The sequence below is a fragment of the Malurus melanocephalus genome, unplaced genomic scaffold, assembly GCF_030028575.1.
Source record: "Malurus melanocephalus ecotype Western Australia unplaced genomic scaffold, MMel_1.1 scaffold_441, whole genome shotgun sequence".
NCBI classification, from domain to species: domain Eukaryota; kingdom Metazoa; phylum Chordata; class Aves; order Passeriformes; family Maluridae; genus Malurus; species Malurus melanocephalus.
Window position 1 is genome coordinate 126,755 of NW_026623673.1, and position 24,567 is coordinate 151,321.

At 43.7% G+C, this 24,567-nt stretch overlaps 1 protein-coding gene across 1 annotated transcript in view; it reads left to right on the forward strand.

The window, feature by feature from the left end:
• GRIN2B (glutamate ionotropic receptor NMDA type subunit 2B) overlaps positions 1-24,567 on the forward strand; it is a 200,620-nt gene that overhangs the window by 17,177 nt on the left and 158,876 nt on the right. The window contains exon 2 of the mRNA XM_057380256.1: positions 17,732-18,160. Coding sequence (XP_057236239.1) covers positions 17,750-18,160 — 411 coding nt within the window. The 5' untranslated portion in view covers positions 17,732-17,749. The remainder of the gene's footprint in view (positions 1-17,731; positions 18,161-24,567) is intronic.

Here is a 24,567-nt window from a genome sequence, read left to right on the forward strand (position 1 = left end):
TACAGAAAGAGGAATACGATGGGAGATTGATGGTGGTGAATCTATTGAAATATCTGCAAGATTTGGGCCTAGAGAAGATCTCAGTTCTGTCTTATCTGTGAAGCCCTCATCCCAGACTTCCAAGGCTCTGCAGCAAGTGTTAAATTTGAAGATGTTTTATGTGATATAGGGGTTTGGATACAGTAAAATCCTATGTCCTCTCTGAAACAAGTATGGAGCATACTGATTTCCTCCTAGATTTCTGCCATGGCTTTCCACTTCTTGCGTATTTATTTGTATCTATTTATTCTTTTTTTGGCAGGTAGCTATTTGGTTTGTGCAGTTTGTAACTTTTCAGTGCCAGTGCACTGAGTCAACTGCATGCCTTGGACCTGTAGAATYCTTAGGAAGAGCTTTACTCATGTTGCTGGAGTTTTGGATAGTGGTGAGGAACTTGGTGTGAAACTCACCATAGTAGAGCAGAATATTTCTATCTTTGTTAGCTTTGGAAATTTTAAAATGTTGCATTAGAAGCAACTCGCTAAATGCCTTCATTCTAGAAATGAGTTGATTTGGACAATGCAAAATGRTTGAAAAGGTTCCCCAGATTACCTCTGAGTGGTCAGATTTGACTCTGAATCAGAATGGAGTTGTACTTTTAAACTGCAAAAGCTTTGTCCAAACACAATCCTTCTCCTTTGCAAAGCTCTAAGAAGCTGCTCTTTGGGAACATAGCTCGGCTGCTGGCTCAGGGACACCAGAGCCGACATGGACAGCAGTGGCTCTGAAAGTTTTATGGGTAGAGTCAGCAAAGGGGCAGACTGCACTGGGTGTGCAAACACATGSCTGTGCAAGCCCCTGTTAACAGGAGCCTGCCCTGTTTCCCGTCACGAAGCTGCAGTAGCAGCTGGTCAGGTTTGCACCCCCAAAGGGCTGCGTACCTGCCTGCACCCCAGCTGTGCTGCTGCCTGCTTGGTGCTGGCATTAGGACACACGTGTGCAGGATGGTCTGACCTGCTTCATGCTTGACAGACGGTGGAAGCTGATTGCTGGAAGCAGCCTTCGGTCTGATCACAGATTGGCTTCAGGGATTGCATGCAGGGAAGTGTGAGCCAGTCGAACTGCAGCCTTGATGTACCATGCTTCTGCATGACTTTTGAGTGCATGAGAGACGTGAATTGCATTGTATGAGATCTTTGTGGCTGCAGGTATGTTCTAATTTCTGAAGAAGACGCTTGGCAYATCCATTTTCCACTTTTCTCTAGGCTGCAGTGGGAGCCAAAGTGCATAAACAGCACCCTTCCTGTAGCCTGTTTCTGATGTTGCTAATATMCACTGAAAACATTTTTCCCTGGGCAGTGCTGTGGGTTGGAAAGCCTGGTGGCACCCAAGGTGAATCACTACATTGATGTTGTTGTATTTACTTTACCTGTTGCTCTGTAGAAGCCTGAGATACAGACACTGATGTTTTAACAGCTCCCTGCCAATCAGATTAAAAATTAAGCAGAAATAGGTTCTGGGCATCACGTTTCTGACAGTGTATTTCATGCATCATTTGTTATAAACATTGGGAGATTTTTAGCTACCGCTTGCAAAGTAACTCCCTCTCCACTTTCTCTCCCATTATTATCTCTTCTTTTCACCATCCCTCTTATTCTCACATTTCTTCTTGTCTTCCCTTTCTCTGCTCAGCTGTTTCCTTTCCCTGAGCTTTTCTCCACTTCCTCTGTTCACTGCTCATGGGTATGTGGGTGTGTGCATTCCACCTGGAATGGATATCAGTCTGTGATGGGGTGGAGAGTCTGCCACTAACTAACTGTGCATGCCCARCTCCTTGAAAAAGTGTGCACTGCTAGAGGAGGGTGCAGGCTGATGGGCCTTTTGGGGAGTGGGAAACACCTAAATACAAGAGAAGGCAAAGCATCTCTATAATCCCTCTCTCCATGATGCAGCTCTATCTGCAAGAACTCTCTACTTTCATCTTAGCACATCTGCAGTTGCTCTGGGACTGTGACTGTGGGGCAGCCCTTTTGCTTTTAGTCCCTTTCTGGCTGCAGCTTTTGTAGGAARAGGGTGTATGGGTTCAGGCATCTACTTGGAAGCATGGTCACATCAATCTCCATGGGATTCCCTTGTCCCACTAGTTGTCAGCTTGCAGCAGACTACTGTGTCAGCTGTGCTGACATCTGGCTGATACCCTGGGATGAGSGTCATCAAAAGCAAAAATCCAGTGAAGGTTATAAAAAAAAGAAAGGAATATCTGTGCGTGAGGTTTCAGCATCATGTGGTATTTTCTGTAATGGCAGAGGGTTGTCTCCTGGAGCACAGCAAAGAGTAGGGGAAAGATGAGGACCTTCCTTTGCTTGCCTCAGGTGCTGGACAACAGGTACAGGTTTCACATGTTCAAAGATTTCACAGGTGTAGTTGTCTGGTGGTCATCTGAGTTTTCAGGCATGATGTCTAAGGAGAGAGCCCATTAGAAGGGGCTCTGTGAAACAAGGATTAAAACTGCCACTAGTGGTTGTTCTGGGCTGATGCTGCGCTGGGGATGGTAAAGTCTTCTGGGCTAAAGAGCTCTGTAGGCTTGCTGGTGCCCTCCCTATTTTATGCTGCAGAGCCTTCCCTAGACCTTGCCCTTGTTTTGCCCATTGCTTGCCCTGCTTTGGTGCTGCTCGTYGTAAGCTGTGGTCAGATGGTTTGATTTTTCATTACCCTGCTCCCTTGACTCTTTGGTACATGCATCTTTTCCACTGCTCTTGCTCTAAATGTGTTGCCTGATGAACATGTCATTGCAGTCCCAGAGGGAGCCTGTGGTTCTTTCTGCCTCCTTGTTTGCCCTGTGTGACTGCTGCTCTGCATTCCTATCATCTCACATCTGGTGCTCAGCCCCAGCTGCTCCAGCTGTCCTGCACTACCAGTCCAGGAGATGATGGTTAGTGCCAGGACCAGTTTTTTCGAGCATGCTTCTCTTCCTGCTGTGACAAGTCCAAAGCCATCTGGTGAAACATCAGCCTCTTCATTTCACATTTCTGTTGGCATGGGACATAMCCCCTCTTCACACCAGTGGGCTTGAAGGCATGAGGGAGACTGGACTGATGTTACCAAAGGGATGCTTGGGAAGATGCCTTGCCTTGAAACCTGTGATATGTATGAGGTTATTTTTTTTTTTATGAGGGGACTGGTGACCCTCTAGGTAGAGGGAAGAAGTGAGGGAACCCACAGATCACAGTAGCTGGAGAAGGTGTCTCTTGCTCTGATCCAATGGGCACTAAAAACCTCTCTGGCTGCAAATCTGCTGAGCTGGGCTATGGCAAGCCAGATGGTTTGAAGCAGGTACTGGGACATTGGTGAAACTGCTTCAGCAGAGATAGGGAGTGAAAAACACCTGTAAATTTTGTAAAACAGAATAGCTAGTGATTAAAAAACCAGACTGCTTAATTTCTTGATTTATTTCCTCTCTCTATCACTCGCTCTCTTTTTTTTTCCCTCTTCCCCTCCCCATTGCTCTGGGCCCCTGCAGTCCATTCCTTGCATCTGGTGGCTTATTTCCCTACAGATGTCATCTTGGCAGTAACTCAAACCTGAGTACCTCCCTTGGGGAGTTGATGCACTGCTGGAGTGCTTTTTCTTTCCCTAATGTCTGGGTATCTGATATTTGGGTTTGAGGTAGTGTTTTTTTCATTTGTTTGTGTTTGGGGTATTTTTTGGTTAGKTTTTTTTTTATTGTTTTGGGGTTGGGTTTTTTTTGTATATATGCTTTAGGCAATTGCATTTTATAAATAAATAACAATTTTAATAATGAGGGGAAGCTGGAAGGCAGATGGATCTGGAGAGGATGGTTCCTTACTCCATGCCAGGCCAGCCTGGGTAAATGACTCCTCTGGAAGTGCTACACAAGCTTGCCCACCGACCACCTCAGCTCCAGGGCTGGGAGCTCAGCTGTGCTCTGTTAAGTCCTCCGATCTCTTTAATTGGGAAAGAAGGAAGGATAAAGGGGTATTGTTTTTTGTCTTGTTGAAGTATCCCTGACCTMTGGATGAAGCAGTGACTGGGCTATGCTAGGAATATGGTCAGGGAGGTGGAGAGTCCTGAATCTTTGCAGGCYCTGAAGATAAACAAGAGGAAGGGGATCCCAGAACAACACTTTCATTGTAGTCACCTGATAATGCATAAGTGTCTTATTTGTTCCAGCTTTTCCCTTTCTCCTCTGAGACAAATATCACTAGGAGTGGTTTCTCTCAGGATGTGTGTTCTGTATGTAGATCATGAACCCCCTCCTGTGGTATGCAGTGCCTCACAAAGGTGCTAACACCTGTGCAAAGTAGGTTTCAGATGCTGCCACATCAAATCAGAAGGGTTTTACATCCCTCTGGCATAGAGATAGTGGAAATGAATAGTGGGAAGGCCTCTGAGAATTTTAATGTACTTTGGCATCTTCATAAACATAACAATTGACCTGGCTGCATGCAGAAATGCCTCCTGGCTTGGAAGCAAGGTCCTGCCACGGTGTCATCCTGAACTGGACACCAGGGCTGTGTCCGAGAGGTTTTACAGGAAGCAAGCATTGTGTCTAAGGGCTGATATTTAAAACCGTTTTTTTTTTTTAAACTGGGGACTCCATGGGGCTAAAGTTCACTTTGCTGCAGCCTGGATCTGGCCTGGAGAAGAATCAAAGCTTTGTTGAGTAGAAGAAAAAGAAAGATGAAAACCCCAAAGTGATCATAGCCCCAAGAGGTTGCAGGGGAATGAGTGGTGTGCTCAAGGCACTCGGAGAGGCAGTTCATACAGACAATGGGTTTGCTTTATCTACACCATTTTGGGGATGGGGAATATTTGCAGTATATGATCTTTGGCTGTTGAGGGTGTCAATATTCGTACTGCCGTGTACAAACAACGGTGAGACCTAGCTAAACTGACTGCTTTAACATGGTGGTTATTTGCCACTATAACCCCAGGGTTGTGTGAAAGYCCTTCAGAAGGCAGGACTGGCACCTCAGTCTACTACAGCAGTTCAAGATGGGCAGTGTTAAGACAGCCCTGACACTGTATCCCCCAAACCTCCACCCACTGTCTCACTGGTGCCTCTTCCTTCCACCCCAAAAACAACTTCTGGGAGGGAGAAGAGCTGCTTTGTGCTGGGTGCTGACTCCTGGTGTAGCAACTAAGCTAGCTAAGAAGCTGGTTTCCTTCCAGGGCCATCCTAGATGTAAAAGGGATGCAACTTGAATGGTGTCTCCACCTTTTCTTTTTCTGTCCCAGGATGGTTTTTGAATTTTCCCACTTTCAAGAATACATGGATTTAGTATGTTTGGGAGCTGGTGCCATTTCAGATCTGACAGAAGAGGGATAAAGAGCTGGTTCTCTGACCTATATTCCACCTTCAAAGAAATGCCTGCCTGTCTTCTGGTTAAAGATGAGATGGAGTGTCTATCTACCCTTTAAATTTATATAAAAATAAACAATAATTACAAAACTGTTGTATTTATATATAAACAAATGTATACCATGTGTGCCTGCCAGAAATCCATACATATCCTTATTTTACCTTATAATTWATTCTGCAGTCGTAATGCACGAATCTTTTAACATTGTGTTATGGCAGTGTAACCCAGGAAGTGATAAGAACTGAAAGAGGAATTGGCGTCAGGGTTGATATCTCTTCTCTTGGCTCCAGGACTATTCCAGCCTTCATCATCTGTCCCTGCTCAACAGAAAAATCCCCCAAAGCACAGCAGTTTCTCTGTCAATGACAACAACTACCCTGCAGCTGCCAGAACCCCTCGAAATCCTTTGTGTTCTCCCCAGGTGTCACTCAGGTGCTCAGGTACAGTGCAGTACAGTTTGTGAGATCTGACAGAATCACAAGCCTCCAGGGTGCAAGAAACTTTTCCAGACAGGGGAAGTACTYTCAGAAGTAGAAACCAAACTTAATGCCAAAATTCCCTCCTTCTCCCTGCAAATATTGGGGTACTGCAAGTTCAGCGGTACCTGTAAAAGAGACAGATTAACTGTGGTGAAATTGTCATGGCTGTATTTCCTACCCTGGCTYCCAGGGCTTCTAGCTGTGGGCCACTGTAACTCATGGCCTGGTCTAAGGGCATAGTGCCTCAGGATTACATGTGAGAACTRCTCTATGAATCCCGGATTTCTGGCACCTCTGACACACATGAGAGGTCCAGACAGGACTCTTGGGGTCTCCAGGCTCTCGAAATTTGTTTAGGAGTGAAATAGAGCTCTGAAGACTTATTGTCCATACTATAAAGCCTGGTGACTCTGGTGTGCCCACCTGCCCTGGATCAGTTTAAATCCAGGCTCTCCACTCTGGAGACCCATGCCTAGGAGATCTCCTGTTCCGAATTTCTGCAAGTGAATTGAAATGCAGCTGGGCTTTACATTTCCACTGTCCAAGATCTGCTGGAACCAGACCTCTTGGATCTGTGTCAGACCTCCAGGGCAGATCTCTTGATGAAATAGGASTTTTCTGGATCTAGTTTGAAGTTGCCCAGAGGATGGGTCCTGGTGCTGAACAGAGCTGCAGCTCCACCCCAGGTGCTGAAGGCTGGCTGCCCATTGCAGCTCTGCCTCCCTCACCAAAGCTCCGCATTGATTTTGCTCCTCCTTGCCAGCAAGAAAGCTGCTTGGGACTAGGTGTAATATAACATGATATTTTTGTATTTCAGATATTTTTGTGAGCACAGGCTTAACAAACCTGCAGGTGCTAACATGTTTAATCAGAAACTACAGATCAGCAGTGTTTTGCAATTGGAGTCAATGTGGCAAAGTCGATATTGAGTATCAGGAATTAGCTTGGCAGCTGCCAAGTATTTGTGGTTTTACAGGATTTCCTTTCTCTCTGCTCCTAGCTGAACTAGGATTTATTGTCCTGAAAATCTTGGACATACAGGTTTTAATGCACTCTCTTGGGATTCTGTGAGTAATGTTGGGTATGATCTCACAAGAGGACATTGCTGCCTTCGGGTAAGTGCAGTGGAAAGCAATAATAATAATCTCAGCTCCTGTAGCTTCTGTTGCTTGAGAGTCAAAAGTACTTTAAATACCATAAATAATTAAACATTCTAACTCTATAAAGCAGAGAAGATGCATCTCCACCTTTCTGATGAGATGAATAGGGAAAAGGATGAGAAAGAAAAACAACAGTGTTTACACTTCAAAAAAAATGCTTATTGGTTTTAGATGGTGATAGGAAGAATTAGAACAAGACTTCACTTGTTGTAGTTTGTTCCCTCCATGCTTTTAAGATTTAAAGCCAGAAAATGAATGGTGGGAAGATAAGTGAGCTAAGAGGTAACAAGGATGGACCAGAAATATGATAGTGCTTAAAGTGAGAAATGGAGCCATGAAAGACAAAAAATGGTTTGGAGATAAATGATGGATGGAGGAAGCTGAGAAGGGTGGTAGAGTAGGAACATACACTGTAGCTTGAATGAAGTTATGGGGAATATTAAAATTCTGGTTTTGGTGGGTTTTTTTTTGGTTTTTTTTTTTGTTTTTTTTTAATTTTTTTTTTTTAACTAAATCCTCTGATACTATTTTAAAACTGTAAACTGATCTCAGAGCATAAATAAGTCAGGGCTACAGTTTGTCCATAGTATTGATTTTTTTTTTTACTGGTATTTACTATTGTGAGAATTTTTGCACTCTGGTCATGTTCTCTTACTCCTCCTACTAATGCTTTTTTTCCTGATGCAAATGTAAGCTGTAGTGACTTTTRTGTTGATGAGATGTGGTCCAAGGGAGCTGAGCTGCACCTGAGGAAGTCAGTAGTGGAGCTGGGCTGGGAGGTGACATGGGCTGGTACCACCTCCTGTGCATTCATTGGCCTGAGAAGGAGTGAACAGCTGAGTGAGCTGCTGGGAAAGGTGGCTGAAGCAGCCACCATCAATGAATTTGAGAGGCTGGAGAAAACAAYAGAGAAAAAAAAATGCATGGAAATGGCATTCAGCTGATCCAAATCTAGTCTGTTTGGTTGCACTGGATGGGTGTTCCCATCCCTGTCCCTGAAGCATGAACAGCCAGTGATGAGCTGTGGTTCAGACGTAGCTTTGCCTGTGTACCTTTCCGTCACTGCAGCTCTGTAAATATGATCGAGTGCTGAGCAGAGGGAGAGGTCAGTGGCTGCTGGGCTGGGTCCCTCCAACCGGGAGAGCTTTTTGGACACTGTTGATTGAAGGTCTCAGTAAGATGAATTGGTCCTGACCTGTCATACAATTGCAGGCACAGCATGGTCTGGTGCACAGCACTAATGTACTGTGAAAGCATATTGTATCCAGCTGCTTGATGGCTGGTCCCTTACTGGTCACTGAACTYAGAGAGAGAAAGTTAGGGAAAGGGAAGAATGTTGGGTTGGAARTAGAAAGAAGAAAAGGAGAAATAAAATGAGACTGCAGAAAAACATCTGTTTTGCAGTTTCAGCTCTCCCTTTGTCCTGGCTTTAGTATTTATTGTAGGGAACAAGTTTCTCTAAAGGAATAAGTGGTTTTTTGGATGCTTCTGGATTGTGAGTGTACTGCTCCCAAGAGCTTGAATGGCACCCTTTCAGATCTCACACATTGTTTTCCCTTATTATTTCTCCTGGGTAGACTTAGTTTTATTTTTCAATAAGTAATGATAACAGGAACATGAAAGTTCTTTAACAAGAATCAGGGTGAGGAGAAGGGAGGGATCAATGGGAAGCACATASAAGGAAGGAGACTCAAAACAAAGTTTTCTGGGTAGTCCTCTATAATTTTGAGTGTCCTGATCAGAACCTGCCTTTGACTCCTCCTACCTTCAGTGACTGTGGCATGCCTCTTTCACATGCTAAACCCATATCTCAATCCCTTTCACGTCCAGATCGATCCCCTGACCCACCTCACAAACAAGGCTGGCATTTTCCCTTGGTGACTAAACCTCATTTTCCAAAATGCTACATACAGGTGGAGAACAAGAGGCCTTGAGGCTGCTGGGGGATGCTGGTGGATTGTGAAATGTGACCCATCCACATCTGTAGCACCGCAGCTTTGTCCTGGAGCAGCTCACAGGATGCATCTCTCTCCACTCCACTACCACCACTTAGCAGCTCTTTTGTCGTCCTCACATCTTGATGTTTCAGGCATCAAGTCACCTTCTCTGCCATTTCTGCTCTCTGTAACACCTTCATGAGAGTCTGATTAGGCTTGTTGAACGCTGGCACTGCTTTAGGGCTGTTTAAGATTTGCTGTAGCAGTGCCACGATGAGCAGAGGTGGTACATATTTTCTCCTAGCGTGTCCCTACTGCATGGGTTCCAAAATGTGCACCCATGAAGATTTGTCTTAAGGCATGCACAGTTTTATGTTTTAGAACTGTATGCCGTGTCATACATTATATGTGAGAAGACAGGCGGCAAACAGGATTACTCTGTCCAAAGTGCAAATGTAGTTGGAGGCTGTTTCCCTCTGACTCAGCTGCCCTTTTTGGAATTCTCAGCCTTGTAGAAGAAGGAATCCCTCAATTTTGGCCTAAAAAARGAAATATCGTATTTTCTTTCCCACTTATGGTATGTTTTAAAAAGTGATTCTAATTTGGCTTTTGCAATGTTTACATCTGGCATCCAAATGCTTTAGCACTGTCTCTTCGTGTGAGACTTTGARTAACCAATGGGGATCTGCACTGATGTGGGATTTGGCAGCTGCCTTCACGAGCCAATACAGACTCTGTCTACCTGCTCTGTGTTTTCCCTTTAAGGAAATGATGCAGAGAACAAGCAGGTACTGAGTGAAGTGCATGAGAGAGTCTGGGGAATGAGAAGGCCCTTCCATCCTTGGAAATGAAAATTCTCCTTGTTTTTTAAATTTTGAAATTAAGTGTATCAGTCTGTCAATGCACAAAATGCAGAGCTGATTAGGGTTCAACAGGAAACCTCAAGTTAATACATCAGATAATGAGGAATGCCAAGGATGTGCTTTTCCAAACCATCCAAGTGAAGTTAAAATGTGTTTCTCCTGGATATTAATGGATCGGAGGTATTTAAATCCCAAGCTTTTGGAAATTGTGGTCTTTAATATTCTCATTATTAATGTGCTGTCAGTTCCTGCTTGGAAATGAAAACTGGCAGTGGTGAATTAAGAAAGAAAGGAAGGGATTGTCCAATGGATTTTCAAAGGGTTTCATTTCCATGTAAAAGGCAAACCCAGTCTAGCCCTGTGCAGCATTCTGCTGGCCGTTGAGACGGAGTCTTGCACTTCAGGAGACAAAGCTGMTTTCAACCATGCTGAAATCCTGTGGAGGGGCCCCTCCACAGCATGCAGCAGCATTCCCTTGATTTGGATGGTCTCGCTCTGATCCCAGATCCAGTTCTGAGGTGGGGCAGACAACAATTGCAGGTGGGAAATAGTGTGTGCCTTGTAAGCTTTGAAACCCTTGTTTCAAGTGGAGCATTCGTATGCATGGAGTGACAGCTGTGGCAACTGAACCCTCCAGGTGGTGAGGATATTTCAGTCCCTGGCAGGGAGGACCTGTCTCAACCCTCTAAACTTCTCTAAGTGGGATGCYGGGGGGAAGGGTGAGATCCTGGCAGGGGAATAGTGGCTCTAGCCTGGCTCTGCAAGCCAGGCTTGCAGAGAGGAGTGGCTGTGCCAAGCCTCTATGCTCTGGCATTTAGAAGTTGGCACTGGGCAATGCCAGACTGACCTGCTGTCTGTCTTAATGGCTTTTGTGTGTGTGACACTGAGTCCCGCAGCTCTGCATGTGTGTGCCAGTCTGGGTAAGCAGGTCAGACCCACTCCTTTGCTCTCTCGCCCAGCAATTTCCTTCATTCTCCCTCGCTCATCCTGAGGAGATCCAAGGGGACTCAATTTATGAGGAGCAATAAACACAGCTGAACTTTTGCTGCAGCAGAGGAAAATCTCAAGGGGTGATCAGATAACCACTGACAAGCATTTTCACMGTGGAAACGGTGAGTTGAGAGGGAGAAATGGTTTAGGCTGAATGAAGGAGATATTATTAAAGTTACAGGACAGCTGAGCAAAGGGAAAATTTAGGCTGAATTTAGGGTAATGTTTCAAAATGTGAGCCATCTCCTAGCAGTGGTAATCTTATTGTTTGAGTTGTTTCAGAGCAGATAGCGCGCTAAAGCAGGTCCTGTAGACAGTAATCCTGAAGTGACTGGGGGAAGGGCAAGACTATTAAACAGAGGATTTTAATTTTTGATTTCTATGAATCATTTGGTATTGGTCTCAACAGAAGCTTACAGGCTGTGGCTTATCAGCTATCACCCGTGATATGTAAAATATGTGGGTGGGAGGAAGTGGGAAGGACACTGGGAACTTACCCTTGGGCAAGCTTACAATAATGAGACATAGTTCTTCATCTATTGGGAATGATATGGGTCTAATTGATGATCAAAGCCTTTTTTGTACTGCCTTAAGAGCAGGGAGAGAATTGCTCTTCTCCTTTGCATGGGGTAGCGAAGGGGAAGCACCTTRTTCTAGGATACACCTGTTGGATAGACAGAGGCAAGCTAGCCTCTCATGTATCTAACACTGTCCAAGTCAGGGAGAACTTTGTGCCTGGTTTAGTAAAGAAGGAACAGTTTTGAATTAAATAAATAGAGAAKAGAAGTAAACATATGTGCTACTTTCCACCCAGTGCCTATGGAAAGAGAGCTGACATTGAGGAGAGAGCTCCAAGGGCTTTGAAGGCTTTGGCTGGGGGTGTGTGGTGCATTCCCCAAAAGAACAAGGCTGACTTGGGAGAAATAAGGGAAAATTGAAAACATTTTGTATGTTAGATAGAAATGGATCTGTGGGACATTACAGGCTTGGACAATGGTATATATTGGAGAGAGAGTCATTGTGAAGAACAGAAAGTARACCTGCCCAAAAGGCTTCGGAGAAATGTTTCTGCCACTGTCACAGGAGCATTTATAGCTCAGAATGTTAATATAAGTGATATTCAAAGCTAGTTAAAATAAACTAAACCATACCAGTTTTCATCGAAAACTACTGAAATGGGGGGCTGTTTACTCTGGATCACCATAATAAACCCTCTTGGTTCAGGTGCTGGATTGTTGCATTCGCCACTATGTATGGCACCTTTCATTGTCTTTAATCTGTGCCATCTTTCTGCTCTGAATGTATGSAGATTTTCCTGCAGCATCATTCATTCTGTTTATCAGCACCTGAAGTGTTCAGGCACTTTCAAGACACAACTATTGTGCCCCAGATCCATSCTCTTCTTCTTTGTGCCTGTTGACAAAATTCCTGGAACAACAGGGCTGTGAGCCAGAGGAAGATTTATGGGCACTTATGTCACCTACGTGGTGAGCAGTAATATGGGAAACAGCAGCACAAGAGTTGTCACTGTACAAATAGCCTGGGCTGAAGGTGTGGTAGGAGAATAATTAAAGCAGTCTTAGAAGAAGAGGAATGCTTCTTCAGAGGTGTACAATGTGTAGCATGTCTACATGGCAGAGTAACCATGGAAGTGGGAGGATGTCCTAAACTAAAATTGGGTTGTCGAAAATCGGAGAGTTGGAGATATGTGTATGTGTATGTGTATGTGTAAATTGTGGTGTGATTTATAGCTTTAAATCCCAGCACTTAGGAGTAACAGCTGATGAGGTTCCAGTCTGTCCTGCTGCTTTTTTTTTTGCGTGGGTCTTCCCATGTCCTGCAGTTTGCCCATAAGGCAGGTAGTAGACAAAAAGATCAAATAGTCACCAGTCTTCTGTCATTCATAAATACAGAAATAGTGTTCTTCTTTGATCTGGATGTACTTGCATTTCCTTGTGTGACTSCAGTAGCACGTCTAGTGCAACGCTGAATTCCCCACAGCTCCTTGTAGTGCCCTTGTTCTCTGGTGGTGTGTTGGATACAGGCCCAGAACACCTTCAGGTTTGTAACGTATTTCACAGGTAAGAGGCATTTCTTCCTACCCCCGAACTAGAGTCTGAAACATAAGAATCACTTTTGGATTCTTTGTCTGATACTATGAAAACTGTCAGGAATGAAGGCAGTGTGAATTAAGATGCTGTCAAAGGGTGAAGCTGRTGTGTCACATTGGGGCTGGCAGGCTCTTGTCTTTAGATAGTAATGGGACTGAGGATGGTCATAGTGGAATTGTGCTAGTGATGAGAAAAGGGTTGGGAATTAGCCTTGCGGTCAGTGCAGATCTAAAATTAGCTGTTGAATTCAAATTCTGTGGCTTGAAGTCTAAACAGTGCTTAGAGCATCAGAGCTCTGAGTGAGCAGAGCCAAAAAAACACKGGGACAGGAACTTCCTTGTGGCCCTACAAGGAAGCATGGAGGGCGAGGCTGGAGGTAGGCTTTTCATTCTCCCACATGGAGACAATATCCCTCTGAAGTTCCCTTTGCTRGTGGCTAGGGGCATTGTTCAGTCCCCTGTCCCAAGCATTGTCTTCTCTTTAATTAGGAAAGCTGCCTTCAAGACAGCTTTTTGTCAGGAGCTGCAGTATCACATGGCTTCCTTTCCTCTTGCTGTTTCGAGCGTGAAGATTGGGTTTCAGGAGCCTGCAAACGCCCTTCCAGTTGTCTTGTGCCAGGCTACTTAGATGGCATGATTGCAGCAGGAGGAGGTACCACTGTCAGCGCACAAGAGAACGACCCCCAAAAACCTGTGACCAGCCCTTGTTCTGCCTCAGTTTCTTTACCTGACCTAAAGATTGCCTGGCTTTGCTCTTCACTGCTGGAATAGTAGTAGTCTGTTTACAGTTAGCCTGGTTGAATGCACAGTGACCTATTTGTGTACTCCCTGTATTTTGAAATATCATCCAGAAATATCCCTTAATGCTGAGCTGTATTTTGCCTGTGCAGCCTAATAATTTTCTATTAATACTTATCTTAGGTCTGATCCATGTAAAAGTGCAGTGTCAAGTAAGGTTCTCATGATATTTTTAAGCAATGTAACCTTTGGTCCTGGCTAAATTCCAATCAGAATAATTACTGTCTGACTACCTACATTCCTCTAACATTTTCAATTGGAGAAGTTAGCCTTCCCTTCCCATTTTGAAAGTGATTGTGTAACATTGCTCTGCAGTGAGTAGATGCTGCATTCCTCTACAATGGTCGATGTGTTTTATTGGTAAGTAAAATGAGATTGTRGAGGTATAATGATTTTACTGGCATGTTTATACCTAAATATAGATGTGTCTGTAAAACCACTTCATCTAATGGCCCTCCCATATATTATTTTCTAGGAAGTAAGAGGCAATATAACAGTGTGCAGTAATGTGTAAAGGATTTTTAGGTATCAGTCTGGAGTATGGGATTTAGTAAACTTGTTTTGGAGTGCCATAATCACAGAAAATACTTCAAACACTGTGTTACCCCCAGCACCTCTAAGGGAAAATCCTGCTTGTGTGAAATATTTAGTAATAAAATGTACTTGCATGTTTATATAATCATTCTTGACTGGTGAAATTATACTGTAAAATTATTAAAATTTCTTATAACAACAAAGGGTAAATGCCCTGTTTTACAGGTACAGCCTTGTCAGGTGCTTATGAATTTCTTTAGGTGCGAATTTCTTTAGGTTCTTCTTCGCTGGAAGCAGGAACACACCTAGGAGGAGATCCRTGTGCCGCCTCCAGTGCTTTCTTGATTGAGTACCTTGAATGTTTGCATTTGAACACCGTAGTAATCATGGACAAAACTTGTTGCTCTGTGTGCAGAAACACATTTTCGCAATAGTTATGGGGTCCTCTTAATCTGATAATAAGTCTCTGGTGGCTTACCCCTGCCTTGTCTCTAGTAGCACACATTCAAAAGGGGCCTGCAGCACGCCAGGCCAGAGGAGGAAAGTGAGGTGATGTTGGTGTTGGGATGTCTGTCCCTTTCTCTACCAGCACATGCATGTGAGCAGATGTGTGAAGAATGGCTACTGATGTGAACACAAGTCAGCCCAAGYAGGGAAGGGATTGTAATACCATGAGCCCCCCTGTTTTAGTCTTTGAGCAGCTSACCCCTATGCTGCCTTATGGGAGCTGAGTGGTGAAAACAACGCTCAGTCCTGGGCTGGGTGTGATATATTGATGTTCTCCTGCCTTATAACATCCCCAGCTCCCATCCTATGAGGGAGCCGAGCCTGAACCTGGCACCTCTTATTCCCTCAGAAGCACACTGCTGTCTGGCACACAGACTGCCCATGGAGCACCTGAAGGACACAGCAAGCATGATGGATGTGTTATGTGTGAGTGAGAGATGGAGASAGACATGTCTTGGTTGGTACAACACATTGCTCTGCCTGATCCAGGGCGGGCTTATGGCTGAGGATCCACCCTGGAGACAGCAAGCTGGCTACTGACACACAGCCAGCCTCCTCTTTGTATTAGTTTCTTCCTAGCCCTGGCTGCTCGCTGCATATCTGACCAAAGCCTGAGGATCTGGCACTGTACAGATAACTCCATGTTTCYTTGAATGAAATAATGTGTCTGAGTGGGGCACATTGCATGAGCTACAGACCCAACAGATTGACATCTATGTGCTCTTCAGGATCTGAGCTCTCKTCTGCTTGGAGGTAGATGCTAGAGCTTTATTGGTTTTGATGTAGGTGAAGAGAAGGGAATGGGTTTCTTGGCTGCCATTTTTCCCRCAGGGAGAAGTTTGTGCTTAGGTGTGGAGGCTGCCATGACTGTGTCTGTAGCTCCTGAGTGAATGCTGTCCGAACCCTGGGTTGAAAGGCCCTGGAAAGCATTTCTTGTGGGAGACGGATTGGAAAAAATCTACACTCTCCTCCCTGGGCATCACAACTAGCCATTGCCTAACCAAGTGGAATATRCTGTGTGAGTTGTTGCAGAGGGAGCGCAGGAGACATATTTTAAGAGAACAAATATAGCATTTAAGTGAGTGAGCAAGAGAGTGAGAGACAGAGAGTGTATAGAGTGCAYTAAAGTTAATAAAGCATTGCAGAAATGGGGACTGCATTTCACTGTAAAGGAATCTAATTTASTGACTCGTAATTGGAGGATAACAGTCATACTGGAATGAAGTTAACTGTTCATTTTGCCAAACTCTCAAAGTCTCTTGGTTCTCCTTGTGAGCATCTCTCAGAAAGTGAATCCTTCAGAGAGTTTAGAATCGATTGGTGCTTCACACCCGCAGTCCCTTTCAGCTTCTTAAGTGGATTTGGTTCCTCTGGTGCATATTTATTATCTATTTTATTATCTGCTTATTTATCTGGTGATATAAATGCRGGATATATTCTCTCTACTTAGCATGACAATGAGGGAGCAGGTGCTGAGCTTGTGTTTTCCTGGGTAGGACAAGATGGGGCCTCTTGGGCCTTTTCCCTGTTGGTGGCTGGTGTCAGGTAGGGTTGTTTTGTGGACTTCCTGCTTCCACAAAATTTTGCCAGCATTGTCCCTTCTGCTGTGGCTTTCTGTTCATTTTATAGAGGCATTTGTAGCAATGAACAGGATGGAAGAGTCCTGTTCTTGAGCACTCAAGACCAGAGGTGTAGCACAAAGAAGCGCAGGGTTGGTGTATTTATTTTAAGTATACCTGGTTGCTGAAGAACAGAATTGTGGGCATGAGTAGCTGAGTGGGACCTGTTGTGTTGGGGGGGGGGAAGTCTCTAGTTTGAAATACCTGGAATCTCCTTGGGACATCAGTGTGGCCCTGGGTGGGCACGCAGAGCAGTTCAGTCTTCCACAGGGGTGGTGGGCAGATGGGGGGGACAGTGCTCTGTTGTCTCTGGTATTTGCGCTCCATAGGTGCTGTAAGAATGAGTTCATCAGTGTTTGTGAAGTGCCTTGAGGATGAAAGTGTTGTGGAACTGTGAACTATTATTAAAGTCAGACTGAATAAAGAAAGAGCTAGGAACAGTCCCGCAGGGAACTGTCCCACTCAGGCAGGGCTAGAGAGATGACCTCATGGGGTTTTTCTGTTTCTGCTGTTGTGGTCACCAAGTAGAGTAGACGTGTTCAGGGAGAAGATCTATGTAACATGTCTGGCTGTAGTAGCAGAGGCTGAGCCATTGTAAGCTCTGTGGATATTTCTGCTTCTGTGCAACCACAGCTGTTGTATGGACTTGGAGGGTCCTGATCCAGTTTTGGCCATGACCACTGAGAAATTTTGTATTCCTGTCTTTTTTAAAAATAAAAAATAATCTTGTATTGGTGGAAAGCATGTGGCTGACTGTACCACAGCCTGGCTCTGTGTGTGTCCTGACGGTGGTATGAAGGTTGTATGCAATGGATATACACATACATAAACATCCAGTAACCTTGCCCATTTGTGCTCACTTTTTTTTCTGGGGGGCCTGTGCTGAGAGAGGAAAAGGGAGTACTTATCTGACTGGTCTCCTCACTCTCCCTGCCTGTACCTCCAGCACAAGTCCAAACTGATCACAAGCAACAGTCGTTCCTTTGTGTTGATGAAAGGGCAGACATGGGCTTGACATAAGCAATTAATTTCACAAAGACAGCTGATCAGCTGTCAAAGGACAATTCTCTATCACTTTTGACTTGGGTCTCAGAGTGACATGGGACCTGAGAGATGACATGATCCCATCTTCTGATGACAGCTGTTCTCTTAAGTGATTCCAGACTCTGAAGTAGGGGCTGGACTGGTCTGACCCCCCAGCTTTAACAGAGCCTTGAATGTAGCCAAAGGCATCAGACAAGGATTGTTGGGAGGAGAGCTAGTGGCTGAGGAAGATCAATGGATCTGCCTTGAAGGCTGAGTGCATGACTGACTTGTCAATTAATCACTTTGTTTTACTTTCCCCCTTTCCTTTTTTTCTTCTTTGCTCAGGGAGTGTGAGAGCTGAAGATGAGGCCCAGGGTGGAGTGCTACTCTCCAAGGTTTTGGCTGGTGCTGGCAGTCCTCGCAACAACAGGGAGCGGGGCCCATGCCCAGAAAAACCACCCGAGCATTGGCATTGCAGTCATCCTGGTGGGAACCTCAGACGAAGTGGCCATCAAAGATGCCCACGAGAAAGATGACTTCCACCACCTCTCAGTGGTGCCTCGGGTGGAGCTGGTGGCCATGAATGAGACAGATCCCAAGAGCATCATCACCCGCATCTGTGACCTCATGTCAGACCGGAAGATTCAAGGGGTGGTTTTTGCTGATGACACAGACCAGGAAGCCATCGCCCAGATCCTGGACTTCATCTCTGCCCAGACCCTCACTCCCATCCTGGGCATCCATGGAGGCTCCTCTATGATCATGGCAGATAAGGTAAATTTAAATGAGCTTCCTTCTACTGCCGACCTGTAGATTCAAACTTAAAACAGAGAGAAATATCTTATTCCCTGATCCTCAGGTGGTGTCTTACGGGGTTGAAGGCTTGGGGGATTAGACAGCTTCAGATTCAAAGAGAGATTAAAAGAGCTAACTGTGTGTAGCACTTCTGAGAGGAGCCTATTAATCATGTGGRATTACCTTCAACAGAGAAAAACTGAGGAGAGAAAGATGCAGGTAGAAGATACCTGCAAAAGAATCAGCCCTTTTCTTCTTCCTTGGGAAGGGTAAAGAGCCCCTGCCAGTTGTAATTTTCTTTTTTTTTTTTAGGTTTTATTTTTGCCTGTGTTTTACCTTAGAAGAGCCTGGGTTTTTTTCCTGCGTGCAGCTGGAGGACATTGTGGTATTTTCAGGGATGCTTAATATGGCTCTTACATCTTAATTGGAATATAATTGAATCTTTAATAAAGCCATCCTCTCTATAAAGTGTTCATTAGCTCCTGAAGTTAAATAGGTGTTAGCTAAAGTGACTAACCAGTCTGAACCAGTCCAGCTAAATCGTTCCCTTTTCCACTGCACTACTTCATTCCTTTGTGCCACTGACGTTTCATTGTTTTCCCAGGCCCTAGCCAGTCTTCTGAGGAATTACTACACAAGCYATCCTGCTACTGCTTTTGAGCAGGACAAGATGCAGAGAGGGAATAGCGTGTTTGGCCAGCTGATAACTCTTAGTGGAGCCTCCATGGAGTGCWGGTGGACCTGATACAAGTCTTCCACCTTTCAGGAGCAGGACATGTAGCAATTCACACCTAAGCGTACATTTGGCCAGATGGTGTGGCTAAATAACAGTGGCCTCTGGGCTAGTGTGGGCCAGTGGGAATACATGAGAGAAGCTGGCTTTCCTTTTCCCTGCAGGCCTGAAGCCAGGCAGTCAAGGCCAAGCCTTTTATTGAGAAGACCCTCCTGACCATTCTTTGTGCATCCCAAAGAAGTAAATAGGGAGACAAGCCAACAGCCTTTATTCTTTTACAGATTGCACTTAAATGAATCTGAGACATTTAACTAGGCAGAATCATGCCTAATTGAATGAAAAGTGAGAATTAACCTGGCCACTCTGGCAGCTTTTCCTCAGAAAGAGATCTAGTGAGATGAGAAATTCAGGCACATTCTGTTTTATTTACCTTGCAAGTAAATAATCCAGTGCAGGCTATTGAAGGTGCTAACAAATTATTTTCTCACTCTTTGACCAACTGTTCAGTTGCCAAATTACACACAGTTAGTATGCAGTGTTATTTTCTCATATCAACCTTTAAACTGAAATAGTCACTGAATAATCTCAGGCCTTTTTTTGCTTTCACTCCTTGAATAATTGCACATGTGCTGAAGTTGTGCTGAAGTTGTGCTGCCCCAGTCCACCCACAGTGAAATTTTTCTGCCTTGGAGGACAGGCAGGCAGCTGTGCTGCATCTTGATGCTCTCCTGCCTGCTGTGTTGCATGGATATGCTGTCTGTGCAAGAGTTGGAAGCAGTGCACAAATGCTGCATCATTTCACACTTAGGGTGACATTTTACATCCTCTTTGAACAAGGTCTTACTGCCACAAGACCTCCTGAGCACTGGGAAGAGGTCCTTGTGACTTTGAACATGGCAGGCCAAATTCTGATTTCAGATTCCTGCAGTGTGAATCCAGCATAACTCCATTGCCTTTGGCAGGATTAGATCAGATTTAGGCTGCTTTAATTGAAAGAAAAGTTTGGCCTACTGAACTTTAAAAATATTTTTCTTTCTACCTGTCCCTTGTCTCTCCTTGGGAAGGCAGCATCTCCTGTTGCTTCCTTGTGTACCCCACTGGCTCGCTTCTGAAGAGCATTCTGGCAGGCAGGCAGCCCACAGGGAGCTCAAAGGTGGAAACTTTATGAATGGAGACTTTGGTTTTACCAAACTCCCTCTTTTTTTTTTNTTTTTTTTTTTTTTTTTTTTTTTTTTCTGGTAGGGTTTTTTTGGTTTGTGGTTTTTGTTTTCTTTTTAGTTTTGCAGACAGGAGAAGCAGGTTATGTATAAAGATCTGCAGTTTTAGAAAAGGCCAAGGTTTCCTTGAAACATAATTTGAAAAGGTTGACCTTTACAACTTCTGATCCACAGGTGTGTAATGTTTCATGGATAATATTTATTTGATGAATTGAATTAAAATATGGTAGAGAGTAAATACACTGAAATTCTACTAAAAATACTGAAGTCAGCCTGGTAAGTCCTTAAACCATTTCCTTTCCACAGAGGACTTTGACAGAAGCTTTGCTTTTAGTGACTCTTAGTCATGTTCTTTGCAGTTGAGTTGTGTGGCTGAGGTTTGATCCTGCAAGCATGGATTGCTTCTTTCTGCATCCCCTCAACGCCCACAGCAGTCAGCTGTGATTGAACTTGCTCAGCATTTCACAGGTTCAGATCTGCACTTACAGCTTCGTTATGCTCCCTGTGTGTTTGTGATCAGGAGTGCCAATGCCAACCCAAGGCATGCGAGAAACCACTAATGCCTTGGTGTGACACATAAACCCCTCTTTGCTGGAGCTTAATGCAAAAAAACCTCCCCAGTCAAGCCACCTTTTCCAGAGTAGCATGTGAAATTCTGTTTCACCTTCAGTGAGGGCTTAGTGAGTGTTCTGTTARGAAATGTGGGTCGTGTAAAAAGGGCATTGTAATGTAACGTGCAACTGGTAAATTGAGACACAAAAAGGCAGGCAAAAAGAAAAAAAAGGATTTCAAGCCTGAATTTTCTTTTGTCCTGAACATAAAGGCAGAAACATTGTATAATGTGCACTACAAGCTGGCTTTAACACAGTTAATGTGCATCTAGAAATTTGCTACCCCGCAGCTGGAGGTCTAGGCRTCAGTGGTAAAGGAGGTACCACCTGTAGACAATTCACCCCACTCARTTCAGGGTGCAGTGAAATGCTTGTGGGACAGTTCTGTGACTCCCCACTGATTACTGAAGAAGGTTGTTCCTCAGCTCAAGTTCCATGATGCTCAAGTTTAATGCCATGAATCCTGCCCTAAGTGTGACATAGCAGGTGGAGGTATGTTGCTGAAAGTATAACRTCTGGTTTTCCTGATAGTTTTGTTCAAACTCACGTTCTTTAATATTGCATTTGATTAGATTTTGTAAACAATGTCTAGATATTTTTCTTTTCCCTGTGTTTTGCCTTTTTCCTCTGAAAAATAAATATACAGGAATTTGCATGCTTTTGCTCCTTGATGCTGATGTCTCTAATTCCATCTGCTTACCTGTTACAGAGTGTAACATTTCTTTTCTGCCTAATTTGGCATATGAAGAAAGTGACCAGATGATCTGTGTGCACACTGTGATCTGGGTTTAGTTCCAGGAAAACAGTGAAGCAGAGACACACGATGTGCTGCACTCGAGCTCTGGAGAGGCCACTTTGCCGAGTGACAGTTCTGTCACAGCCAGTTTGGTACCTTGAGTCTTGATAAACATGCCAGCAGTCCTTTTATGGGGATGGCTGAGGAGCTCCAGCAGAGACCCCATCTTAGTTCCTCTCAGAGGAGCAGGGTCACAGCTCTGGGACAGGGTAGAAGAGCGCTCACACTGTTTCAGCCCCATAGGAAAGCACCTTGTTTTGGTGCTGATTCCTTGAAAAGGACTCAGGCAATAGCATCATCTTACCAGGACCTGTGATGAGAAAGGGAATAGCACTGATCACTGGTGATCTGTGTTTAATCCAAAATGGATGAGATGGAGAGAAGTGTGCACCACCACCAGTGTTAAGTTTTTGTGGTCCAAAAGCTTTGCTTGTGGAAGCTTGCTGATCTCTTCCATTTGCTTGATGTTGCTGCAATGACCTGACTTTGAAGAGTTTTGTATTTACTGGTTTTAGGTATTAGTTTGTATTGTCTAGAGGACTGCAATGCACTTTTGACCAGAGAGCAAATCTGCTGACCTTCCAGTGTTCAAAATAATTTATAATTTCTCCCGAGTTTCTGTTTTGAAAGCAGAAATTAAATTGTATGAGGATGCTCTGTGTTAGGAAACTGATGGTGAAAGTAAACCTTCAAGACTGCAAGCCAARCTTCAATTCAGATAACCACACAAACCAGTATCTTGGGTTACAGGCCTGAACCTGGAAATCTGGACTAGGCTTTTCTTCATTATCTTTTCAATATTACCTAAAATCAGTTCTTCCCAGAGCTAGGAGGTGAAGGAGCAGTCACAAAAACAAGTAACTGACATTTACAAATGTACATTTGTAGGTGTCTTAAGAGAAGGGTGAATTGTTATTCTGATTTACAAAACTTACTATGTTGGAAAAGATTCAGTTTCTTGCCTAAAAAATGACCACACCATTTGGCTGACTGGTCCATTTTGTAATGATAGACTACTTGTTTGTTTTAAAATAACAGAAAAAGTCAACTTGGTGAGAATGAATGCAGAAAAGGTAAGAACAGAAAATGCTTTGGGTTCTCTTATAGCACAGCTGGTGGTCACCATTTTTGCTGGAATGGTTTCTCGTTATTTCTCCACAGTCATGTTATTTTGACAAAGCTTCTTGGCCTGAGCAGCTTTATAGTAACACAACGGTCCACAGGCAGAAGAGGAAGAGTATTGGAAGAAGAAGATGGTTATGTTTTCCCAGGTGAAAATTAGTCTTCTCTGTCTCTGCATCTCTTATTATTTTCTCCGGGGCTTGCCCACGCAGGGATACACGCAATTTCCATCAGTATGCTGATGGAAATAAAACAGTAGGAAAGAGTGATCAGTTGCTGGGCTTTGCTAGTAATACAATTTGTATAAAAGCTGCATGAGACTAACCTGAAATTTAAAATCGGTGATCTGTTCTAAGCCAGATTCTCCTTCCTTTTTTTTCACATAGCGTAGAGCTGACTTTTTTCCTATTCCCTCTGTTGCATAGAGCTGAGTTTTTTTCCTATTCCCTCCGTTGCCTTTTTTTTTTCCTGTTTATACCAAAGCCACAATGTTTTCTCTACCTTTTCATCTCCACTGCACAAATCCCTGTCCACTTGGTTTTTGTGTTCTGTAAAATTTCGAAGCCGAAGCTATTTTTCTCTTTCAATGCTGAAGGTTGTGATCGCTCTGTGCTTGGCCCATGCTGCTGCAGCAGTGGGTTTTTTTTGTATTTTGGTGGGGAGCAAGTCCAAAGTTGGACAGTGAGGGTAAATTGCCAGAGAAGGGGAGCAGCTGTTGGCCAGAGTGCAGCAAGTGATGCTGCAGGTACCGGGAAGGCAAAACTAGTTGGATAAGCTGAGCACCTAGATACACACTGAAACCAGGACAAAGTCAAAGACACTGGGACAGTGCTGCTAAAAGCAGAACATCTGTAATTAAAAGGAAAGCACTTTTACTCTCAGGTTTTCRAGGGTTCAGTAATAGGGATGCATGGGGAATGAAAACCTCATTTTTTGTGTGTAAATTTGTTTCATTTCCATTAGGGATGACATCTGAAATTTTTCAAGCCCTTGTGTGAAGGAAATTCAGTTCAGAAAAAAAAGAGATAAAATTTCCTTTGAATGGATTATATGAATTGAAGTAAAATCAATTCAAACCAAAATGCTSCTTAGAAGGGGGGAGAAGGTACATTTTGATCTGCAGACATTGAAAGATTCCTATCCCTTTTTTCCCTCCAAACAGATTTATATGCAGTTAATGTAATTTCACGAAGTGTTTTCATTCCTCTGAAACTGCATTTGATGATAGTAATAGTTTAAATGTTTCTTAATCTAGTGATTAGTGCAGATGAGTTTGATTTAAAAAAAAAATAAAAAGAAATCAGCAGTTTCCCTTCTAGCACTTAATAATTTTATTAAGGACATGATTAATATACTTCTTTTGCTTTTGGTACTCTGTTTCCTTTTGCTGCCAAAAGAAAGCTCTCTGTAGCTCACAAATAACAAACTGAATATCATGTGTCCTCAAATTATGAGTCTTCTTTGAAGGCTGGGGAAGGAGAATAAAAGGTAAGTCACAGAGACATAGACAATAAAAGCCAGTATTGTATGCCACAGTTGTTTTTCCCTTGTATACATATATAGTAAAAAGCCAGGTGGGTCTGTAATTTATGTTTACATCTGTCTAATCCACCCATACAAAATAACATTTTCTTTTGTTCATGTAAAGAAAGGGAATATAGGCAGCATATTTTTGTGAAGTTTAACACCTGAKAATTTCCCTAGAACTATTTTTATTACTTTACAAATAAATTACAGCACTTAAAGCCCCTCAGATATTAAGAAACCTGGAAAGGAACTTTTAAGAGCTTTAACCTCTCCCCAGGGCCATTAAATCCTTCAATGCTAACACTCATTTACTAAACAAGAGCTGAAGTACTCTCACCAGTATTATTTCAATGAAAATATGACTTTTCAAAGAAATGTAT